The following is a 25,549-nucleotide window of genomic DNA, read 5'->3' on the forward strand; positions in this document are numbered from 1 at the left end:
TATCCTTCCTAGCCCTTTCCCATGCATTTGCATTGTGTCTTGAAGATTTTTTCATCCCTGCTACTTTGTGATACCTCTGTCAATGAACAGGGGAAGCTGCCTTCAGTACTTCCAATGAGAAAGGAAATGTTGTTATAAGTCATTACTGTCTATAATCTTGCTCAAGAAGGGGAAGGTGAGTCATATCAAGAGAATCAGTCATCAGGTAGGTCATAGCCAAGGTAATAGATCTCAAGACTTGTATCTGTTCCACGGACACAGTTCAACAGTTAATGTGGAAAACCTTACTGAGTGGTGAGAAATCAGAGTGAGTACTATCTGAACACTTAATATTATCTTGAGAAGGAAATAAAGTGATTTCGCTGAAAAACTTTTCTGGTATCTGTCTTTTGGAGTTCAGAACTTTTTCACTCACTGACTTACATAAAGAAAATATTAATTGCTGAGGATTTGTCAGGAGTGGGTATATCCTCTAACCATTAGTTCAAAATTCCCCAAAATAATATATTTAAAATTTTAATAGATATATTGCCAAACTACCCTCCAAAAGGCAGGTATCAATTTGTACTCCCCCAATAGTGATTCAGTCTAACATACTATCAATTGTCATCTGATGGGTGAAAAATGGTATCTTACTATTTTAAGATACTATTTTAAGGTCTCTGGTGACCAGTGACATCCAGCATAATTTTACGTAATATTTGACCATTTGTATATCCTCTTATGAATTGTCTGTTCATCTCCTTTGCTCATTTTCTAATTCATCTGTGTGTCTTTTTTATTGACTTGCATGAATTCATTATGTATTATGTATATGAAACTTTCATTATACATTATTAATATTTTCTATAGCTCTTTTGGTCTTTTGATTTTGTTTAAGGTGTTTGCATACAAAAATGTTAAATGCTTATTCAGTTAAATATATTAATCAATATTAATTCTTTATAGGCTTTATAATTTTGGGAATTTTAGCTTAAGAAGGCCATATATCACCAATGTTATTAACATGTTCTTCAACATTTTCTTCTAATATTTTAATATTCTTAAATATGTCTTTAACTAAAATTCTAAAATATGAGTACATTCTCACTAAAAATTTAAAGAATTTCTAGAAATATGATGAACTAGGTCTTAAGTAAAATCCTTCCCAGTATAGCACATGTAAAAATGCCATATAAAATATCAAAACAAACAAAAACTTTTTATGTATGTTCGTCTGAGGCTGAGCTGGTGAGAAATTAAGGGAATTTTTCAGAGGCTGGGGAAAAAGACAGCGAAATCTGTAGGGTTAGGCAAAGCCCTGAGTGTTTATGTGATCCTTAGTGGTCAATGGCCCAAGTTTTAATGGGCTCAATGTACCAGGGCTGAAAAGAAAACTGGGGTCCAAAGCAAGGTGGGAGCTAGAATAGGGTACCTTCAAGGATGACCCTTTCAGTGGCTGAATTAGAAAAATCCTACCCAACAGAGTGTTAGTGGTGATATTTGCCAATCTCACTTGGACTCTCGGCAGAGCTGAACAAAGAAGAAAAAGGCCTGAGGATTCTTAATCATAAGCCTACTTTCACATGTGTTTAGAACCGGAATTCATACTATCTGTACATTCCGAAAAAGCCCCAAGCCAAAAATGTAGTTGGGAGTATCTAATATGTAAAGGAAAAAAATCCAAACTCTCCTCAAAAGAATACTTGTTAAATTCAAATCTACATATACATTTTCAAGGAATATGACTTTAGATGCATGAGGAAATAGCAGAAGTAACACACTGCAGAGTCAAGCATTAAAATCTTCAAATAGTGGAATGGTCTGGTATAGAATAAAATATAAGTGTTTTAATGTATTTAAAGAAAAACTTTAAAAGATTATTAGAAGAATGCCAAACTATAAGCTATCAGAATTGGCCAGATTTGAAAAAGAACCAAATAGAATTTCTACATATTAAAAATATAATAATTATTGAAATTATAATATATAATAATAATTGAAATTAGAAATTTAATGGAAAGCTTAAAGAGTAGATTAGGCACATTTGAAGAGACAATACATGACAGATTGGAGGAAATTACAACAAATTCAGAAGAAGACAAAGAATGAAACTACAAAAGAAATATTAAGAGACATAGAGGACACAGAGAGAGAAGTTCCAACACACTGCAGTTCCATGAGGAGACAACAAAGATGAAGGGAGAAATTATACTATTCAAAGAGATAATGTCTGAGAAATCCTGAAATTTGAGGAGAGAATTTCTTCTTTCCTAGTGATGAGCAATACCAATACACAGATTCAGAAAACAGAAAGAATTGCAAACAATAAATAAAACAAAATCCACACTTAGCCATATTATAGTGAAATTTTAAAATACCCAAAGCAAGGAGACTATATTAGAAGCATCTAGAGAAAAAGACAGTGTTAGAGAAAAAGACAGTGTTATCTATAAAGGAACTGTATTTAAACTGATAGACTTTCCCACTGCAACAAAGGAAGCCAGAAGACAGTGGAATGGTAGGTACATTTAATGTGCTGAGAGAAGATAAATGTCAAAATATACTATTATATACAGCAAATTATCTTTCAAACTGAGGTTAAAATAAAGTTAATTTCTGATGGAAAAAATTGAGAGCTTTTATTACAGCAAAGCCTTATTCTAAGATCTTCTAGAGAACGTACTTCAGGAAGAGGGATAATAAGCACAGGAGAAAGTCTGAGTGTAAGAAGAAATGGTGAGCAAAGAATATGGTAAACATGTAGATAAATCTAAGCAAACATTTACTGAATAAACCAATGATAGTGTTTACTTTGACGGTTAAAATAGTTAAGCTAGACACACCTAGACAACAATAGAATGTATAATGAAAGAGTGGTAAAGGGAGTTAAAACATTCTAAGGTTCTTTTTTTTCCTAAATGTGGATAACCACATTGATTATTCTTCAGACATTAAGTTAAATATAAATGTTAAAATTTCTAAGGTAACTATATTCATTCATATGAATTGCTATATCGCAAATTCCCACAAATTTAGCAACTTAGAATAATATATATTTCTGTTTCTCAGCTTCTGTGGGTCAGGATATCAGGCATGGCATAGTGGAATCCTTTGCTCAGGGTCTCACAAGGCTGCAGTCAAAGTGTTGGCCAGGCTGGGATTCTCATCTGGAGCTCAGAGTCCTTTCCCAGCTCATTCAGGTTACTGACAGAATTCAGTTTCTTGTGGTTGTAGGCCAGAGGCCTCAGCTACCAGTGGCTGCCCACTAGGCAAGTCACAATATGACTGCTTGTGTTTCTCCAGGCCAGCAAGATAAATCTGCTGCTTCAAATTTCCCTTTTCTGGAAGGGCCCAGTCCCTCTTAAGGGTTCTCCTGATTAGGTCAAGCTCACCCAGGGTAAATTCCCTTTTGATCAAATCAAAATCAACTAAAGTGGAACCTTAACTATACTTTCAAAATTCCTTCACTTTTGCCATATGACTTAATCAAGACAGTAATATCCATTGTATTCACAGTCCCATCCACACTCATGGAAAGGGAATTACAAATGACAGGATGGGAGTTTTGGGGGACTATCTCAGAATTCTGCCTACCTCAGTAACCATTAAAAAGTACAGTCAGATTCCATACTTTCCAAACCAATAAAGGTGAAAAAAGAATAAGGGAAAGAAAAAGTGTACTCAACTAGAACAAAGAAAAGAGTGAAAACATTGAAAAGTGGGGTAAACAGAAAATATAAAAATAAAATGATAAATAAATCACAATCAGTATCAAGAAACTACATTCTTCTAATGTAGTCAAAAAGTGTCAATTGAATTTTTAAAAGTTCAACTCTTTGCTATTAAGAAGAGACACATCTCACCAAAAGAACACAGAAAGGTTGAAAGGAAGGCAAGTAAACACTAACCAAAAGGAAACTGAGATGGCTATATTAGAAACAGACAAATTCAACTTCAAGAAAAAAAATATTACTAGAGGGCTTCCCTGGTGGCGCAGTGGTTGAGAGTCCGCCTGCCGATGCAGGGGACACGGGTTCGTGCCCCGGTCCAGGAAGATCCCACATGCCGCGGAGCGGCTGGGCCTGTGAGCCATGGCCGCTGAGCCTGCGTGTCCAGGGCCTGTGCTCCGCAACGGGAGAGGCCACAACAGTGAGAGGCCCGCGTACCGGAAAAAAAAAAAAAAAAAAATATTACTAGAGATCAAATAGGTCACTACCTATTGAAAAAAAATTCAGTCCAATCACAAGATATAAAAATTTTACAACTGTCAGCACTAAAGATAGCTTCAACATATGGGATGCAAAAATCGTCAAAAGTTCCAAGAAGAAATGGTCATGTCACTGTTGAAGATTTTAACATTCTTCCTTCTTTGATCAATAGTTCGAGCAGACAAGATCTGAATAAACAATTATAAAACTTGGCCTAATAGATACAGAATATTGTACTCAATTATTAGAGAATACACTTTCTTTCCAAATGTATGTGGAACTTTGACAAAAAATGACCATGTACGAGGACATAAAGTATCTCAATAATTGTCCAAGAACCAGTATTTTTGACCACAATAAAATTAAGTTAGAAATAAATAATAAAATAATAACTTAAAACTCCTATATATTTGCAAATTTAGAAAAATACTTCTAAATAACTGATGGATCAAAGAAAAAAATTATAATGGTAATTAGAAAAATGAGTAAAAAAATGTGTGGCATGCAATTAAAGTGATACTTTGGGGGAATTTACAGACTTAAATGCTTATATGGAAAAGAAAAAATGATAATAACTGATACTGAAAATAAATGGGAGGAGGGGGAGGGGTGGGGCGGGGGAGGGGGAGGAGGAGGAGGAGGAGAAGAAGAAGAAGAAGAAGAAAAGCAATGAATGCTTTTTTATTATAGGTATATCCTGTACAATATTTGGAACATACTCATACTAAAAAATTATTCATTGTTCACTTGAAATTCACACTTATCTAGGTGTCCTGTATTTTACCTGTCAACTCTAATGACAAGGTCTCAGCTTTTTAATTATCTTTCTTTACCCTAGTTTCTGGCTTGCTACTGTCTATTTCTGAGTCTTTGAGGACTGATTCTGCTACATGAAGTAGGTTTCCCATTTTGGTTTCCCTCACTGACAGCTTATGATTCAGCTTTCTCCAGTGTACAACTTTGATTTCTTAGTTTATTCTCTAGAAAAACTGGAAAGGAGAATGTCAGCGAGTGACAGTGGAAGTATCTGAGAAGTAGCTATGCAGACCTGGCACTCTGATCCTTCATCCTGAAACTGGCTCAAGTGTCCTCGCATGAAGCTGGGCAAGTCTCATGTGACCTATATTAGGGTGACCATATAGCCTAGTTATTCCAGGACTGTCCTGTTTACACGTGTTTTCTGGTATATTCATTACTGGCACCCCCTCCACTTTCAAAACGGTCCAGGATGATAAATGATGTGGGCACCCCAGGCACGAGCCATGCTGCTGGACACTGACCTGCAGCCTCCCCTCCTCTTACTCTGCTGTCCTCACACTTCTCAACTCCACTTATGGAACTGCTTCCAGTTCCCTGGATACAATGTGCTATTTCACCCTCCTTTTTGATGACTTCTGTGCTTCCTTAAGGTTCTGTTAACCTTATTTATAACAATATGCATGCCATGTATCTGTCTCCCTCATTAGACTACTACTTCCTTGAAAATGGAGACTGTTTTGATTGCATCCATATCACCAGTGTCTTGCATTAAATCCAGATATAGTATGTGCTCAATACAAGCTTGATGAATAAAGCGTATCAAAATTATATATGTACATAAACAAAGACAGAAAGAAAACAGACAAAAGTAAATTCCTAGTCACATTACATTTTTAAATGTTTCAGATGATTTAAAATTTTCTTAATATTGTTTTTATAATAAAATACTTTTTTAAATAGCAAGATTGTAATGTAGAGTATTTTTTAAATATATATATTTTTAAATGGTTCAACCCTCAGTTACTTCTTAAAGGGTGAATCTGTTATTCTGTTCACAGCAAATAGTGCTTGCCATTTCATGTGTACCCAATAAATATTGAATGAATAATCACAAGTTTATTGTGAGTTAGAAGAGAAATGAGAGGCTGTAAAGAATGGAGACCTTAAAATAATTTTAAAAAGAATTTGCATACCTATTCAAACCTATGATTTGGATCACTGTCATGAAAAGGAACCAGTTTGGTTCATGGTGGTCAGGTTGCATGGCCCAGTTCTTTGGGGTCCCCTTGCCACTGGCTGGGCAGACAGAGGATACTGAGAGCTTCACATGTAGCTGGGGCCAAAGATATCTGCGTCATCTGTCCTTATATAAATGCCTGTCTTCACCAAGGCAAATGAATGAATGCCCCTTCCAAGTTCCAGACACAGCCCTCAGATGGTTCTTCTGTTCATTTTAATTGTATTGTATTGTATCCTTGTTCATTTTAATCTTATTTGGGAGAAGGGGGATAACAACGTTGGGGTGCTGGAGAAGGGGTTCAGCACACAGTGCTTTATTCTGCCAAGGGAATACAGTACTCTGATGGTAATCACCAAATTGTTCCTTGTCTGGAAAAGGCTAAGAGTTGCAGGGGTTTTTTTTCTTAACATCTTTATTGGAGTATAATTAATTGCTTTAAAATGGTGTGTTAGTTTCTGCTTTATAACAAAGTGAATCAGCTATACATATACATATACGTATATCCCCATATCCCCTCCCTCTTGCATCTCCCTCCCACCCTCCCTATCCCACCCCTGTAGGTGGTCACAAAGCACTGAGCTGATCTCCCTGTGCTATGCGGCTGCTTCCCACTAGCTATCTATTTTACATTTGGTAGTGTATATATGTCAATGTCACTCTCTCACTTCGTCCCAGCTTACCCTTCCCCCTCCCTGTGTCCTCAAGTCCATTCTCCACGTCTGCGTCTTTATTCCTGTCCTGCCCCTAGGTTCTCCAGAACCAAGAGTTGCAGGTAATTTTTTTCTCCCAGTTTTATTGATACATAACTGACATACAGTACTGTACAAGTTTAAGGTGTGTAGCATAATGGTTTGACTTACATATGTCATGAAATGATTATCATGATAAGTAAGAATTGCAGGTATTTTTAAATGTTAGCTAACATACAAAACTTGTGAGAGGAGAGGAAGAAAATTCACATCAATCATGTGCCAGGTTCTGTGATATGTGTTTTCACATTTATTATATGTAATATAATAAGCTATCACAACATCCCTGGTTTTGTCACCACTCAGCACTTAGTAAGTGCCAGAGGCTAGATTTGAACTCAGATCCAGTGGTCTACCCATATGCTCCACATTTGGTGATGTGCATGAAAGTTCTGGTTCTGCCCTGGGAAAAAAACGGCACTTGGAAAAGCTTCGTGGATTGGAATATCATTTTTCACAGCACCAAAGAATCTCAACTAGGATAATGAGTATCTGTTGTTCTCATTACATGTTCGAGAACAGAGTATATTTCTGACAACTGAGTGTAGAAATGCTTGAGGTCTAGAATTTTTACTTGCAACAAAAATGGAAAATTAAAAATTAAGCCTGGTTTCACTGGTATATACATGGATGTTTTCAATTTGTGACTCACTGAGCTGTACATTTATGATTTTTGCATTTTTCTCTATGTATGTTATACTTCCATTTTCCAAAAGTTCATTTTTAAAAAGACCAAACAAAAAGTTATTATAGGAAAAACAGGCATGTTCCAAGTCTGCATAAACTAAGCAAGTCACACAATGACCTCCCCATTCTTTCTTCTTTAGTTATAAAAAATAAAGTTAATTGAATAAGTTGCCACTTCCTTCCAAGAGATGAGTTTCTATATCTTTACTTCATCAGTACATGGTTGAGTTTCTAAGTAAGGGCTTTTTACCTCCCATCTCCAAAGTAAGAAGTTTAAAAAAAATGTTTCTTTCATTCCTGCATTTTAAAACAAATTTCCTATGATACCACAGAGCTTGCCAGTAACTCTCTCACAATCCTGCCTTTATTTGCATAATCTCGGAATGATTCACAGAAAACAAACACCTTCCTTCCCTCAGGTTTGGCCAGGACAAATGAATCCATAAATGTTGTAAGACAGTAGGACAGGATGTTGAAACATTTGTAGAATTTTTCAGGAAAATTAACATTGAGAAAGAAATTACTCCCTTTTACAGAAGAGAGAGTCATATTTTCATTTGGATATAATATTCATCCAGAATTTAACCCCTCATCTGGTTGACTATCCTGAAAACAACGTATAATTGATCAAATGGGAAACAGAGTGAAGGCATATATATGTATGATTACCCTCATTATAGACAAAACAAATTAAAGTATTACCTCAGTATGGATAGTGGATCTCATAAAGACTGTATCAAGTTTAAAATGAAATAAATGTTAAACCTTTTCTTTTAAAATTCAATTTATTGAAAGTCCAGAGATGGATGGAGAAGAGCCCACGTGGTAGTGCACAGTCCCTAAATTCATCTTGGGAAATATGGTCTTACCACATGTGTAAGCTGAATTATTCTCTACATTACTGCAGACTGCAGCCTAGTTCGATTAGCTTATTTCAATTATATTCTTTTTTTCTACATGTTATTTTGAACATTTTCAAACCTACAGGAGAGTTTAGTACAGTGAACACCCAAAACCCCTCACATAAACTACCAATTGCTGACCTTTGCCGTATTTCTGATGTGTGTGTGTGTGTGCGCGCGCGCGTACACTGAACCAATTAAAATTAACTTGCTGATATCACCCCTAAGTACTTTAACATATATCTCTTTAGAGCAAGGACATCCTCTTACATAACTACAATATCATCATTGCACTCAAGAAATTTAGCATTGGACTTCCCTGGTGACGCAGTGGTTAAGAATCCGCCTTCCAATGCAGGGGACATGGGTTCGATCCCTGGTCTGGGAAGATCCCACACGCCGTAGAGCAACTAAGCCTGTGTGCCACAACTACTGAGCCCGAGCGCCACAACTACTGAAGCCCGCGTGTTCTAGGGCTGGCATGCCGCAACTACTGAGCCCATGTGCTGCAACTACTGAAGCCCGTGCGCCTAGAGCCTGTGCTCCACAACAAGAGAAGACACTGCAATGAGAAGCCCACGCACCGCAAAGAAGAGTAGCCCCCACTTGCTGCAACTAGAGGAAGCCTGCACACAGCAACGAAGACCCAATGCAGCCAAAATAAATTTTTAAAAATTAAAAAAAAAAGAAATTTAGCATTGATAAACAATATCATCTAATATATAGTTCATATATATAATAATATATGAATAATCATCATCAAATGTCCCCAATTATAGTAATAATCAATTTTTTTGAACAAAGGATCCAATCACGTATCTTAAATATATCTTAATTTAGATCATTCTTCTTCTGTTCCTTTTTTTTCTTCTGTCTTTCATGGCATGGACATATTTTAGAGTTCAGGTCTGTTGTCTTGTAGCATGTCCTACAATCAAGATTTGTCTGATAGTTTTCTCATGATAGTTAAACGTGTTTATAGTAAAAAACAAACCCACTACATGTGCATACTTGTATCCTGTTGTTTTTCCATATACATTCTATGTTTTCCCATTTCTGAGACTCTGCTCACACAGACCATCTCTTTAATAAATACCCTTCCCCTACCCTATCTCTAGAAGGCCTGTTTGAGGTTGAACCTTCTCTAAGGTGATCTCCCTGATGCCCTCCATCCTGAAGTAATCTTTGAATTTCTAGAATATGTTAGCTTTTTTCTTCTTATAGCATTTATATTTTTTAAAACTTTGTATTATTATTTTTATTCACATATCTTTAAACTTCTCCCCAATGAAAGCCACCTAAGGGAAGGTCTAATTTACCTTTGTGTCCTCCCTGGAATCTAGCACATGGTAGTTCACACAGTAGGCAATCAATATATACATTTGCTGAATAAATGGATGGATGAATAAATGAATGAAAATGCTATCTCTGGTTTCTGAGATACAGGGAGTTGGTTAAGAATTTAATAGTTTTTTAAAGGTTTACATAATTTCTTCATAAGTGTACTTTCTACACCCAGAATAGTCTACTTAATTTAAAAAATAAAATTTTAGTTTTAATAAAAATAAAACATGTATATTTTATGCCTTAGTATATACAGCTCTTTTAAAAATCAACTTGCTGGGACTTCCCTGGTGGTCCAGTGGCTGGGAGTCTGTGCTCCCAATGCAGGGGGCTGGGGTTCAATCCCTGGTCAGGGAACTAGATCCCACATGCTGCAACTAAGAGTTCGCAAGCCGCAACTAAAGATCCTGCATGCCCCAACGAGGATCCCGTGTGCCGCGGCTAAGACCCGGCACAGCCAAATTAAAAAAAAATATATATATATATATATATATATTTTTTTTAAGTTTAAAAAAAATTAAAATCAACTTGCTAAGCATTGAGGAAGCCTTTCAGTCTGGAGAGTTTATTCTTTAGCTTTGAAAAATAGTCTTATATTGTTTCTTTGATAATTTCCTCTTTGCATATTTTCTGTTCTTTCTGGAATAAAGTCCTATAAGTCAGACTTTGAAACGTCTGGATTTTCTTCTAACCTATTATTGATCTTTTTAAATTTTGGAAACCATGTTTTTAATTTTCAAGAGTTCTGTTTTTGTTTTTTGAGTGACTTTTTAAATAGCATCCATTTCTTGTTTTATGGATGCAATATCTTTGCAAATCTCTATGGAAATATTAATTAGAACTTATTGAACATTTTCTTCTGTTCCCTGCATTACCTCTGTTAAAGCTTTCTTTAAACCTTCTTATTTTTATCTTGGTCTTTCATTATATTAGAGGCATGTTATGTACTAAGTATGAAAACCTCTGTACACTGAAAGCTGACTGGGAACTCCATGTACATGAGTGAGGTTTGCCAACTGCCAGGTTGGCTATAGGTTAATTAAATGTTGAATTAGGCATTATGAGGTGGAAACTCCCAACTGTCAAAACATGAAGGTCTCTTCTCTGACATCATACAATTTCTTTAGAAAAGATTTTTTTTTTGGCCCAGGGTGTAACATCTCACTCTGAATTGTCACCCAGCAGAGGTGTCTGTGTGTGTGTGTGTGTGTGTTTTCTGTTCCTTATTCAGACTTTCAGTTAACCCTTTTTTAGTTGCTCATTTTGCCCCTTCCCTCTGTATCCTGTGTATCAGTACTCCAAGCCTCAGCTTAATCCTGCTGCATTAGTTACCATTCATCTTCTATCTATATTCCACGCTCCAGAATTTTGTTGAAATCTCTCACCCTCTGATGGACTCTCCTGCTCTAGATATGAGTTTATATGTTCTTTTTATTCCTTTACCATCATTTTGGTGGAGTCTTGAGGAGAGGAGATAAATATATTCATTCGCCACCTTTAATCAGACTGCTTACTTTTAAAAGTGTTTGTGTTACAAACTTCCCCCTCCTGTAAATTTGGTCTTGTGAATAGTGTAAATTTTCTATCTAGAAGATTAAAGAAGTGATTCTCTATATGATTATGGAAGTAAGGTTCAGATAACTTTGGATGGTTTAAAGTTTCCTACTGAGTAATCTGGAAAGTACTAAAGATACTGCTCAGGGCAGTGTGAGGTAAACTCTCTCTTCATGGCTTCAGAAGTCTGGTTACTTATTTACAACTGGGATAAGATAAATAGTCAAATAACTAGAGAATTTCTACAAACCACTTGTAAAGTTAAGTTTTTATCCCGCTACCAAACCATGTTCCCGTGCATATCCAAACCTTTGATTACCCTAGACTTCCAACATCTGGAAGAGAACAAGCTGCAGTGTCACACAGGCAGGCCCCTCCTAAGTCCTACTCACTCACAAAGAATTTCCCCTTTGAGCTTCTATGACACTGGCTGGTTACTCACATCACAGATACCTCAGGATTGGTTGGGACTGCAAATGAAACACTGTTTGCCCATAATCAAGTTGATAAGCTACAACATAAATGCACGCAAGTTCCTATTCTTAGACTATAACATGAAGCATTTGCTCTCTTCTTTCCTCTTAACATTTTCATGCAAGACCTGGAGAGGAAACACTGGCTCCAGCCAAAAGAAAAGGTCTTCAAAGAAAAAAAAAAAAAGCCTGAAATGGGTCTATTGAATTCTAAAAACCCCAAAGCCAAGCAAGCCCGAATTCTTCTTCTGGGACTTGACGCTGCTGGGAAGTCTACTCTCCTTTACAAATTAAAGCTTGCTAAGGATATTGTGACCAGCCCAACAGTAGGTTTCAACGTGGAGATGATTGAGTTGGAAAAGGGTGTTCCACTTACGGTCTGGGATGTTGGAGGACAGGAAAAAATGAGAACTGTGTGGGGCCTCTACTGTGAGAACACCGATGGCTTGGTATATGTTGTAGACAGTACAGATACACAGCGACTGGAAGACTCCAGGCGAGAGTTTGAGCAGATTTTGAAGAATGAGCACATTAAAAATGTGCCTGTTATCCTGTTAGCCAACAAACAAGACGTGCCTGGTGCTCTGAGTGCCAAGGACATCACCAGAATGTTCAAAGTGAAGCAACTCTGCAGTGACCGGAACTGGTACGTGCAGCCCTGCTGTGCTGTCACCGGGGACGGGCTGATGGAGGGGTTCCAGAAGTTAACTGGATTTGTGAAAAGCCACATGAAATCAAGAGGAGACATATTAGCATTCTTCAAGCAAAACTGAGGTCCAAGTGGGGAAAGAGATGCTGATGAAGTTGAAAGGGTAATTTTTTCTCCAGGCCAAGTGAGAAAATCAAGTTGCCGAGCTGGTAAACTTTTCCTGAAATGTTATTTCACCTAAATTCCATTAAACAACTCAGAATAATATCTAGAAAATATTATCTGGGGCCAGGCACTTTAGCAAACTATGTAGTAATGATAATTGAGAATGAAAATTTTACAATTTCGTGCATGTTGGATGATTCAGAATAATCATATTTGAGACCAAATAAATTCTTGCCTTATTATTTTTATATGACTACTGGAAAAAGTTTAAGTAATAGAGTCAGAATTCTTCTGCTAATAGAGTCAGAATTCTTTCAGACTGTTTCCAGCTGTTACAGGTATTGAATTTCCACCATGCTCCTGTGTAATAGCTGGGTGGTGTAAAAAGTCGAACTTTAAATTATGAAGAGGAAAATGTTTGATGTTAATATTTTGTAAATCCCTATCACCTAAATAAAGGGTTTTTGTTTTTGTTTTTTTCTGCATTCCTGCTAGCTTTTTGAAATCTATTGCTAGGAACTTCTTACAATGAGTCAAATAATGAACTCTAGGCTGTTAATTGCCCAGAGGCTGTGTTCTCCTATAGGGAGAAGTTTGTATCTTAAAGCTCTGGGGTCAGGGTAGCACCTTAGACTTGAGGGCAAGGCTTATCGCTCAGCTGGATGCTGCAATCCCAAGATCGGCTTCAGTAAAATTCAATATAACAGTTATTACTTGGGAACATACGTACAGCTCACTGTACTGATCAAACAGGAACCAGAGCCAGACTTTGCTCTCAGACACCTAGCAATTCACAGGGGAAACAACACAAAGCCAGTAGCTAGAACAGGGGAATAAGTACTAAGTGCTATAACAGGAGAAACTCTTTCTGACCTGGAGAAATAAGAAGTGCTTCGTGCAGGAGGTGGTGCTTAAGAGAGTCCCCAACTCCTGGGGACCCCACTGAAGATGCAGGTTAGTCAGTGGAAGTTCCCATCACCAGGAGACTCTCCAGAGACACTGTGGGGTAAGGCAAGGAGGGGAGAAGGAACTGGAGACTGAATTGCAATTCCCCTGAGAGGCTCAGAACACCCAGGGAGGCCCTGGTACTAACAGAAGACACTCTTTCCTCCTAGCCCACGTCCAATAAGGCTCATCTGGGCTAGAAGCAGGCCCCAAAACCCCACTACACACCCTGGGACTCCAAATATTAAGGTCACAGAGAAAAATAAAGGTATAGTAAAGCAAGGTTGCCAGCCCCTGGATTCTTCCGTGGTTTTCTTCTCTCACCTTAGCCATGATTTGTTGTTCAGCAACAAATCCTTCTGTGCTACATGGTAGGGATTCAAATAATAAAGTAGGCATATAGTTAATTATAGTTACCATTGGTTGAATACCGTGTGTGCCAGGAATTCTGTTAAACGCTTTCATACATCTTTTCATTTAATGTTCACAACTTCCCTGAGAGAAATAGCTATAATTATCTCAATTTTACAGATGAGAGTACTGAGACTAAACAAAGTTAAACAACAGTAACAACCGCAGAAAACTATTTGGTATTTTAAGTGAGGAGTAGCAGAGCCAAGATTCAAACTCAGGTGTCTGACTTCAAGGCCTGTGCTGTTAATTGCCATGATATTGTTTTATAAATAAGGTATGGCCTCTGTCTTCAATGAGCGCAATTAAGAATAAATTCAAGCTAAATGTTACTCAGCCATAAAAAAGAATAAAATAATGCCATTTGCAGCAACGTGGATGGACCTGGAGGTGATCATACTAAGTGAAGTAAGTCAGACAGAGTCAAATATCATATGATATCACTTATATGTGGAATCTAAAAGAAAAAAAATGATACAAGTGAACTTATACACAAAACAGAAATAGACCCACAGACATAGAAAACACACGGTTACCAAAAGGGAAAGGGGGCAGGCGAGGGATAAATTAGGAGTTTGGGATTAACATACATACACTATTATATATAAAACAGATAACCAACAGGGACCTACTGTATAGCACAGGGAACTATACTCAATATTTTGTAATAACCTAAAAGGGAAAAGAATCTAAAACCAAGAAGATATGGGGTGGTGGTGGTGAGATGAATTGGGAGATTGGGATTGACATATATACACTAATATGAATAAAATAGATATTAATAAGAACCTGCTGTATTAAAAAAAGTCAAAAAAACAAAAAACAATATATGTATGTATAACTGAATCACTTTGCTGTACACCTGAAACTAACACAACATTGTAAAACAGCTATACTTCAATAAAAATAAATTTTAAAAAATTAAAAAAAAATAAATCCAGGCTAAATTAAAAATAGAACTACCATATGGTCCTGCAATCCCACTTCTAGGTGTAGCTCCAAAGGAAATGAAATCACTACCTTGAAGAGATATCTGCACTCCCATGTTCATTACAACATTATTTACAATAGCCAAGACATGGAAACAACATAAGTGTCCACTGATGAATGAATGGATAGAGAAAATGTGGTATATATACACAGTGGAATATTATTCAGCCACGAAAAGAAAGAAATCCTGACATCTGTGATAACATGGATGAACCTGGAGTTTGGCATTATGCTAAGTGAAACAAGTCAGACAGAGAAAGACAAGTACTGTATGATCTTACTTATATGTGGAATCTAAAAAAGCCAAACTCATAGAAACAGAAAGTAGATTGGTGGTTGCCAAGGGGGTGGTGGTGGTGGTGGTGTGATGGGGGAGGTTGGTAATAGGGTACAAACTTTCAGTTATACGATGAATAAGTTCTGAGAATCTAATGTACATCATGGTGACTATAGTTAATAATACTGTATTATATACTTGAAATTTGCCAAGAGAGTAAACCTTAAACGTTCTATCACCACCAAAAAAAAAACCAGTAACTATGTGAGGTGATGGAGAATGTGTTAATTAACTTGATTGTGGGAATACTTTCACAGTGTATATACCAAATCATCACACTGTGTACTTTAATATATTATTATATACATAATAGAAAATATATTACAATTTTATTTGTTAATTATACTTCAATAAAGCTGGGGGGAAAAGAATAAATTTAGGCCAACATATACTGCTTTTATAGTAAGAAATTTCTTTGAAAAACAAGCTAGGCAGAATGAATTAAGTGCAGTAACAGATATAAGAAACATGCTGAAAGACTGTGGCAAAAAGAGTTTCTGATTTCAGGAAGATCTCAGGGGAGTGGCAATGTTAAATGCTTCACAGTAGAGTTTTTCCTAAATTTCACGAGATTATTAAAACTGCAAATGTGCATATTTTTAAAAAAATGCATCGTCCCTTAACATTTTCCCTATTTGATTTTAAAAAAACCTTCCTAGGACCTTGAAGGCATTACGTTAAGTGAAGTAAATCAGACAGAGAAAAGATAAATACTGTATGATCTCATATGTGAAACCTAGAAAAGCAAAAAACAAAAACTAAATGCATAAAAAAGGGATCAGACTTGTGGTTACCAAAGGCAGAGAATGAGGGGAGGGGGAATTGCGGAAAGGTAGTCAAGAGGTACAAATGTTAAGAGGGTCCTAAAAGTTTGTATCACAAGAATTTGTTTCTTTTTCCTTTTCTTCTTCCTTTTCTGTCTATTGTATCTATATGAGATGATGTTAGCTGAGCCACCGTGGTAATCATTTCACACAATATATGTAAATCAAGCTATCATGCTGTGTGCCTTAAATTTACACAGTGTTGTATGCCAATTATTTCTCAGTAAAACTGCGGGGGGAGTAAAAAACAACCTTCTTAATAATCTTAAAATTAGGGGTCACTAGCTTATGTCTATAGAAAATGTCAGAATAGAAAATGTATCCTGGTGTTCCTGACTATTTCGGTAGTCTGAATTAAGTCAAGCCCTTTGTGGCCCAGTCTTAGCATAATGTAAAATTCAGAGAAAACAGTCCCGAAAAATAATGAAAAGCAATTAAAATCTTTACTTCAGAAAACTGGGTGTGTGTGGTGTGTGTGGTGAGCAGATACGTCCTTAATGTAGAGCAAAACTTATAAAATAGCTTTTTCCTATCTGTCATTTCAACGTCTCTCCCCCATAAGCAGCTGTTCCTTAAAATCTCTGCTAATATTCTCCAAGAAACTTAAATACTCTCATGCTTTATCCCATTTCTTCCCTGGGATCTAATCTACCTTTCCTCAGTCATTTGCTTTCTTTTCAATGTAAATTTTACCAATCTTTCCTTTCTTAGGCATTTCCTTTCTGCTCTCCCAACATGCTTCTCTACACACTCCAACACACACACACACACACACACACACACACACACACACACACACACACACACACACACACACACACAGTACACTCTTCATTCTGCTCTACCTAATTAAGGCCAGACTTAAAGGAAGGGAAAAAGGTTACATGGACAACACCAAAATATTCCTTAGCAGGTGAGAGGAAAGAAGCTGTGAATATGCATGCCTTGATATTTATTACTGTCATACATTTTATTCTCTGTTATCTATGCGTAGCACGACAAAACATTTATCAATGTAGTATGCTGCCATGGATCTGTAGCAACCAAAATCACACTTCTGAAATGTTCCTTGGTTAGAGACTGAAAGGTAAATATCAGTTAAATATTTCTATCTGATTTTCTAAGTATTCCCAGGTGAAAAAAAATGCCTGCAGGGCCTAAGAATAAAGAATGGCAAATAAGCAAAGTGGCAGCAGTGACTGATACATGTTAAAATTAATTTTTCATTTTAAAAAGCTGAACATTGTTATGTTCTGATGATGAACAAATTGGGTTCTGCCAAACCAAGGAAGACTGCGAATTTCAGATGGAGTGTCCTGAAGTGCTTGTCCCTCGTAGGTGGCACCAAGGGACAATCTGCAGAGGCATCAGTGTGTTGAGTATGTGGAGGAACAACCCAGGAAACATCATCTGTCAGGCTTTTGTAAGCCCTGCTTACAGGCGGGCCTGCTCTTGTTTGCAGGAGCTCTGTCTCCACAGACAGAGACAGACAGACAGAGACTGAGAAGCAGAAAGACAGAAGCCAGAGAGACCTCTCCTTTGGCAGGACTAAATAGTACTTTAACGTATTATGGGATATAGTGTCCACCAGATTTTTAGCATAGTGTTAACTATCAGTAGATTAGATTAGCACATTTTACCTTGAAAATACCACACAAATATAAAAGTTGGTTATTGGATGATAACCATATGGGTAGTATTTTCACAAACATTATCTCATTTTGTTCTCATGAAATCTTATGGGGAAGCATAACAAATATTATCAACACTATTTTAAAGAAATGGGGAACTGATTAAGCACTTACTGAACCTAGTCCTCCAATTTCCAAGATCGTTTTTAAAAACCTCATGTATTATCATACAATGAATTTAACAATTTAAATTTAACAGTTTTTACCATTAAATTTCTCTGATCTATTGCATTTGGTCATCACTTTCAATTTAGTGTATTTCCCCTGTCTTTTCCTATTTTTCCATGACCTAGAAATTTTTGAAGAGTCCAGTCCAGATAGTTTAAAGACTGTCCCACAGTCTGGATTTGTCTGATTGTTTCTTCATGATTAAATTCAAGTTAAACATTTTTGGCAAGAATATTCCTTAGGTGTTGTTACAGTTCCCACTAAATCCATTAGGAGGCACATAGGGTCACACTGTCCCATTATTGATGACGCTTCATTTGATCACTTCCTTTATGATAATGCCCACTAGATTTCCCCATGGTAAAAATATAACTTTCCCCTCCGTTCTAAGTAAGTAATTTGATATGGTAAGTATGATATTTTGAGACCATATGAACATTCTGTTCCCCCAAAGCCTTTCTCTTAATGGTTTTATCATACATTGATGATCCTTTCCTGAGTCAGTTATTACACTGGGAACTGCAAAATGGTGATTTGCTAAACCTGTTTTTCCTTGTACATTTATGAGTTGGCATTCATTTGTAAAAAAGAGCTTACTTTTTTTTTAAACTCTCTTCTCCATAAGCAAGCAATCAATCTCCACCTCCCCTTTCTCTCTCATTATAGACTCAGAGATACTTTTTAAACAGTAGATTGCATTTTAATCCACACAGATACTTTTTTCTTTATAAATTTATTTATTTAGTTTATTTACTTTTGGCTGCATTGGGTCATTACTGTGCGCGGGCTTTTCTCTAGTTGCCACGAGCAGGCGCTACTCTTCGTTGTGGCGCGGGCTTCTCATTGCGGTGGCTTCTCTTGTTGAGGAGCACGGGCTCTAGGCGCGCGGGCGCGCGGGCTCTAGAGCGCAGGCTCAGTAGTCGTGGTGCACGGGCTTAATTGCTCCGCGGCATATGGGATCTTCCCGGACCAGCGCTCGAACCCATGTCCCCTGCACTGGGAAGGGGATTCTTAACCATTGCGCCACCAGGGAAGCCCTAGACTCATAGATACGTTTTGAATTCAAACTTTTATAATCCAGTGCTACTCAAACCGAGGTCCATAGATCAGCAGCAGCAACCTCACCTGCAAGCTGCTTAGAAATGTAAATTCTCAGAGATAAATCCACGCACATATGGTCACCTTATCTTTGATAAAGGAGGCAGGTATGTACAGTGGAGAAAGGACAGTCTCTTCAATAAGTGGTGCTGGGAAAACTGGACAGGTACATGTAAAAGTATGAGATTAGAACACTCCCTAACACCATACACAAAAATAAGCTCAAAATGGATTAAAGACCTAAATGTAAGGCCAGAAACTATCAAACTCTTAGAGGAAAACATAGGCAGAACACTCTATGACATAAATCACAGCAAGATCCTTTTTGACCCACCTCCTAGAGAAATGGAAATAAAAACAAAAATAAACAAATGGGACCTAATGAAACTTCAAAGCTTTTGCACAGCAAAGGAAACCATAAAGAAGACCAAAAGACAACCCTCAGAATGGGAGAAAATGTTTGCAAATGAAGCAACTGACAAAGGATTAATCTCCAAAATTTACAAGCAGCTCATGCAGCTCAATAACAATAAAAACAAACAACCCAATCCAAAAATGAGCAGAAGACCTAATTAGATATTTCTCCAAAGATATACAGACTGCCAACAAACATATGAAAGAATGCTCAACATCATTAATCATTAGAGAAATGCAAATCAAAACTACAATGAGATATCATCTCATACCAGTCAGAATGGCCATCATCAAAAAATCTAGAAACAATAAATGCTGGAGAGGGTGTGGAGAAAAGGGAACACTCTTGCACTGCTGGTGGGAAAGTGAATTGGTACAGCCACTATGGAGAACAGTATGGAGGTTCCTTAAAAAACTACAAATAGAACTACCATATGACCCAGCAATCCCACTACTGGGCATATACCCTGAGAAAACCATAATTCAAAAAGAGTCATGTACCAAAATGTTCATTGCAGCTCTATTTACAATAGCCAGGAGATGGAAACAACCTAAGTGTCCATCATTGGATGAATGGATAAAGAAGATGTGGCACATATATAAAATGGAATATTACTCAGCCATAAAAAGAAATGAAATTGAGTTATTTGTAGTGAGGTGGATGGACCTAGAGACTGTCATACAGAGTGAAGTAAGTCAGAAAGAAAAACAAATACCGTATGCTAACACATATATATGGAATCTAAGAAAAAAAAAATCTCATGAAGAACCTAGGGGTAAGACAGGAATAAAGACACAGACCTACTAGAGAATGGACTTGAGGATATGGGGAGGGGGAAGGGTGAACTGTGACAAAGCAAGAGAGAGGCATGGACATATATACACTATTTTACCAAACGTAAAATAGATAGCTAGTAGGAAGCAGCCGCATAGCACAGGGAGATCAGCTCAGTGCTTTGTGACCACCTGGAGGGGTGGGATAGGGAGGGTGGAAGGGAGGGAGACTCAAGAGGGAAGAGATATGGGAACATATGTATATGTATAAATGATTCACTTTGTTATAAAGCAGAAACTAACACACCATTGTAAAGCAATTATATTCCAATAAAGATGTTAAAAAAAAAAAAGAAATGTAAAATTCTCAAACCCGACCCCAGACCTATTTGTCAGAATATCTGGGGTGGGTGGGGTGGAGGTGTATGAAATTAAATTCCTAGAATTTGTGTTGTTACTGACACTGTTATGATCCATTTCTGTCCCAATTCTTTTTAATGCTCAAACTGTCCCAAATTTGCCCAGGAGAAGTTCTTTTAAGCCAGCTTCTGTATTCTGTTGACATGTCCCCATTTGTCTTTGAGTAATTCCTTGTTTGGGAGGACACTGAGTCATCCTGTACTTTCCCTACACAGCTGCCTCAGACCTGGAATTAACCATTTCTCCCAGGAGTCCTGGTGCCTTTCACTGGGGAATGGTATTTAGAAACTGAATAATGGTGCTAGCTGTGCTCACTGTTACTGGGGTGTCACTGCTTATAGGCCCATTCAACAGAAAAAGCAAGGAAATATATATATATATATATATATACACACACACACACACACACACACACACACACACACATAACATACTATATATATCTTTAAAAGCAAGGAAATACCTATATATTTATATATATATTTAAAAATAATATTGATACCTCCAGATTGAATCAACACCATAGGATGTTTCCTTATCTTCCCCATTTTTATTTGTATCCCTCTTCTCCTACAAAGAACTCTGGTTCTAAAAAGCATCAGTACAGTTACTCATTTGCCTTATGCTACAACACAACAAAATACTTCCAGAATCACTATACTAAACTGCCATCTCTGATAAACCCACTCGGGAAAGTTCAAGACTTCTTTCTAGTTCTTTCTGTTTTTATTCAGCGCGGTGTTCAAAAGTTACTTTAATTAATTTTTTCTGTGCCTGTGTTATAAATATGATATTGATTTTGGTTGATTTTTGCTATTTGTATTCAATTTTAAGGTTTGACTCTTCTTTATCTTTTGAGTTAATTTTAATTTTTAAATTCATAGAATATTTACATGCCTCAGAAGTGAGGACTGTATGAAAAGGTATATTCAGAGAAGTCTGGCTCACATCCTAGCCTTTCCCACCTATCCCTAACCTGTAACTATTTTCATTAGTTTCTGATTTACCCTTCTTTTGTTTTCTCATTGCAAAACTAATCAAATACATATAATTACATTCTTATTTTTCCTATTTCTTATACAAAATGCCACATTTTATATACAGATAAGAAATAATTTTAAAATAGAGATTTGCTACCAACTAATTATTATATTAAAAAAGAGGAGGGACTTCCCTGGTAGTCCAGCGGTTAAGACTCCACACTTCCAATGCAGAGAATGCAGGTTTGATCCCTGGTCAGGGAACTAAGATCCCATATGCTGTGCAGTGCAGCTAAAAAAATAATAAATAAATAATAAATTTTTGAAAAGAGGAAGAGGAAAGCCTCCTTAGTACAACAAACTGATTCTCATAATTCCCTCCTCAAGTTATACATAAGTGGCATTGTACTTCTAAATCAGGTTGGATTTTCTTTCACTTTAAAGCATTTTTTAAGGCATCTTTCCACTCTAGTTCAATGTACCTACTCTTAATGGGAAACATGAGAGACTGGTGACAACAAGATGCAATCCTCTGTTTACCATGGGACAACCTCCATTATCTACATAGTTACATTTCTGTTCTTGTTTTAAAGTAAAATATACATTTTACATTTATGCTAAAATTTATTCCTGTGTAAAAACATACACTACCCTGAATTTGTAAAAATAAAGCAAATATATATATATATACACACACACATAAATATATATGTATATATATTTACATAGAAAATATAAAAACACACCAAAATGTTTGGGTGGTTACATTATAGATGGCTATAATTCCTTATAGTTCTTAGTACTTTCCAAATTTTATATAGTGAGTGTGTGTTACTTTTATATTCAGGGGATAAAACATTATTTTCAAAAGAGCTGTTTAATCTTCAGAGTCTATATAAAACATGAGTGGATAATGCATGGCCCTAGAACTGTCATTTCAAATGCATTGATCTAAAGTAATAAGAAATCCTTTTAATGACCAGAAATATTGCAATGTACAGACACATGGGGGCATTGTAACCAAGTTTTTATAATTTAAGAAAAAAACCCAGAAACCAAAAACCAAAACAGCTAACATTAGTTCACACTCACTGTCGGCCAGTTTCTGTTCTAAGCATTTATATGTATTATCTCATTTCATCCTTACATTAACTATACGGGATACCATTATTATCCTCACTTAAGAGATCTGAGACTCAAAGCCACACAGCCACCTAAAATTGTGAAAGCATTTACAGTGGTCTTTTGTATATAATCAAGCTCCTACTGCCAGTTGTTTGGAGAGAATTCTGTAGTGTACCTCTGTGTAATTCTCTTCTAAGCCCTACTTCACATTTTCAAATGATCTCTCCATTGCTGCACTCAGAGTCTAAGAACAGCTAGAGAGCAGACAATGAATATTTAAACATTTTTAGTTTTTCATCAGAAAAAGAAAGTTTGGAAAATAGGAAAATACAACACTCTGTTAGCATTTTGCTACATTTTCTTCCAGTCTTTATTTTTCTTCAATGTGTGTATATATTCAATAAATCTTTTTTGATAATTTGGTAATTTGTTTTTTCATCTATCATCATATCCATATATTATATAGCTTTACCATATTATTATATATCTTTCAGAAACACCATTTCAGTGTTACATCATTTTCAATGAAGTAGGTAAACCATAGCTTATTTAATCATTTCTCCACTATTGGTTTTTTAGGTTGCAGCCAATTTTTCATGTAAATAATTCAGCAACAAACATCTTCATGCGTGTATTTCCCCTCCCTCATATTTATTCCCCTATTCTGCAACTATTGCCTGAATACTTAATAAATACCAGGCACTGTATTAGGTTCTGGGCTTAGGATTTTTTTCCCTTAGGATAGTATTTCAAGGTTGCAAAGTCTTATGCCTCAATACATACTGTCAAATTGCTTTCTAAAAGGTCAAAATCAGGTTATTCTAAATGGATTCTTTAAAAATAAGGAATAAAAGAGATGTAAAAACTTTTAGCTATTAGATGACTGATGACTACAGCCTTATGTGTTGAAGAATCAACATGAGTAGTTTGAGTAGTTAAATTTGTAAATTTCAAATCACCTATGACAGGAAAAAATTAATGCCAAAATTTGTACTAGTTTTTGCTAACTATGACTCAAAATCCAGACATAATAAAAGAGAATATTGATAAATTTGACTACATAAAAATGAATGTTGTGGCAAACATCATAAACAAAGTCAAAATACAATTATCAAACTGGGTGTTAATATTTGCAATATATATCATACATAAATATCTTATGTTCCTAAAAGAATACTTATCAAGAGAAAAAGAACCAAAATTCTGTAGAAAAATGTACAAAAGACACACACACTGTTAACAATCAATAATATTCAAATCATCCTTAAACAAATGAAAAAAATCTCCAGCTTCACTATTAGAGAAATGCAAATTAACAGTACATTTAGATACCACTTCTCACCTATCATGTTTGTAAAAATCTAAAAGTCTGATATCATATTCTGTAATTCTGCTGGTTGAAACTGTGGGAAAATGAATAATCTCTTCCAGTGCTGTTGGAAAAAGAAATATGACTTCTGTAGAGAATCCTGCACTATCCAACAAAGCTACATTTGCACTTTTGAAACTTTTTATTAAACTCCTTATGTTAAATCTTTCAAATTAGACATTTCCTTTTAAATATGGCAGACAATTGATCAAAACAGTTAATCCCATCCAGTTGGGTGCACTTACCGTTTACTCTAGCAACCTCACTTGTAGAAATCTTTCCCTGAAGACAATCACAGATCTAAAACAACATATGTAGAAGGTTATTGATTGTGGCATTATTTGTAATAGCAAAATACTGGAAATAACCTGAACGTTCTTCCATTGGAGACTGGTTTAAAAAGAAAAAGGTATATTCCCAGAGTGAAATATTACTCAGCTGAACAAAAGAATGCAAAAGTGGACATGCAGGGGCTTCCCTGGTGGCGCAATGGTTGAGAGTCCACCTGCGGATGCAGGGGACATGGGTTCGTGCCCCGGTCCGGGAAGATCCTACATGCCGCGGAGTGGCTGGGCCCGTGAGCCATGGCCGCTGAGCCTGCGCGTCCGGAGTCTGTGCTCCACAAGGGGAAAGGCCACAACAGTGAAAGGCTCGCGTACCGCAAAAAAAAAAAAAAAAAAAAAAAAAAAGTGGACATGCCAAAGGGAAACTAAAAGGGTTAAGAGGCAATGACACCCCAGTAGCAACTAGTGCACCTAGAGCCCAGATCTTGGTTTCTAAATATGATACCTCACTGAAAGGAACCAGAGCTTCTCGGAGAAATGGCAGTTCAGATCTGGGGCATGTAAAGTACAAGTGAGCCTGAAATATCTTATGCCAGGAAGTAAGAAAGAACTCAAAGGCTGATGGAGATAGGTCAAAAGTGGTGGCTTAAAGGGACTCCCACTGGCCAAATCTGAGACAATCTGGACATCAAAAAAGAATACAGATGACAACACATTGAATAAATAAAAATAAAAACTCTAAGTCCATAGTGGTATATAATAAAAATATAAGAAGTTGAAAAGGAAAGAAAAGGTGTGGGGTTGGGGGGAGGCTCTCTTACAGAGAAAAATGTCAAGGACATGATAGAATTGGAAAGCCACACACTGCAAAGTAATAACTAACCTTGAGTACAACACTCAACTTATTTGTATAATAAGATCACAAGATGATTTCCTGAAATATCTTCTGGCTTTATCTGTGATCTAGGATTAAGAGACTTTGAAATGGGAAACCTTGATCAGATAAA

The 25,549-nt window shown here is 36.5% G+C and overlaps 1 protein-coding gene and 1 long non-coding RNA gene across 2 annotated transcripts in view; one reads left to right on the forward strand and one right to left on the reverse strand.

Annotated features, from left to right (window-relative positions):
* LOC132520459 (uncharacterized) overlaps window positions 1-25,549 on the reverse strand; it is a 42,251-nt gene that overhangs the window by 13,734 nt on the left and 2,968 nt on the right. Inside the window, exon 2 of the long non-coding RNA XR_009540551.1 lies at window positions 24,504-24,558. This is a non-coding gene — a long non-coding RNA (uncharacterized LOC132520459). The remainder of the gene's footprint in view (window positions 1-24,503; window positions 24,559-25,549) is intronic.
* ARL14 (ADP ribosylation factor like GTPase 14) lies at window positions 12,093-12,671 on the forward strand. The gene has a single exon (XM_060149206.1). It carries the CDS (start codon window positions 12,093-12,095, stop codon window positions 12,669-12,671), a length of 579 nt encoding a protein of 192 aa, XP_060005189.1.

Source organism: Lagenorhynchus albirostris, chromosome 5, assembly GCF_949774975.1.
Source record: "Lagenorhynchus albirostris chromosome 5, mLagAlb1.1, whole genome shotgun sequence".
NCBI lineage: Eukaryota > Metazoa > Chordata > Mammalia > Artiodactyla > Delphinidae > Lagenorhynchus > Lagenorhynchus albirostris.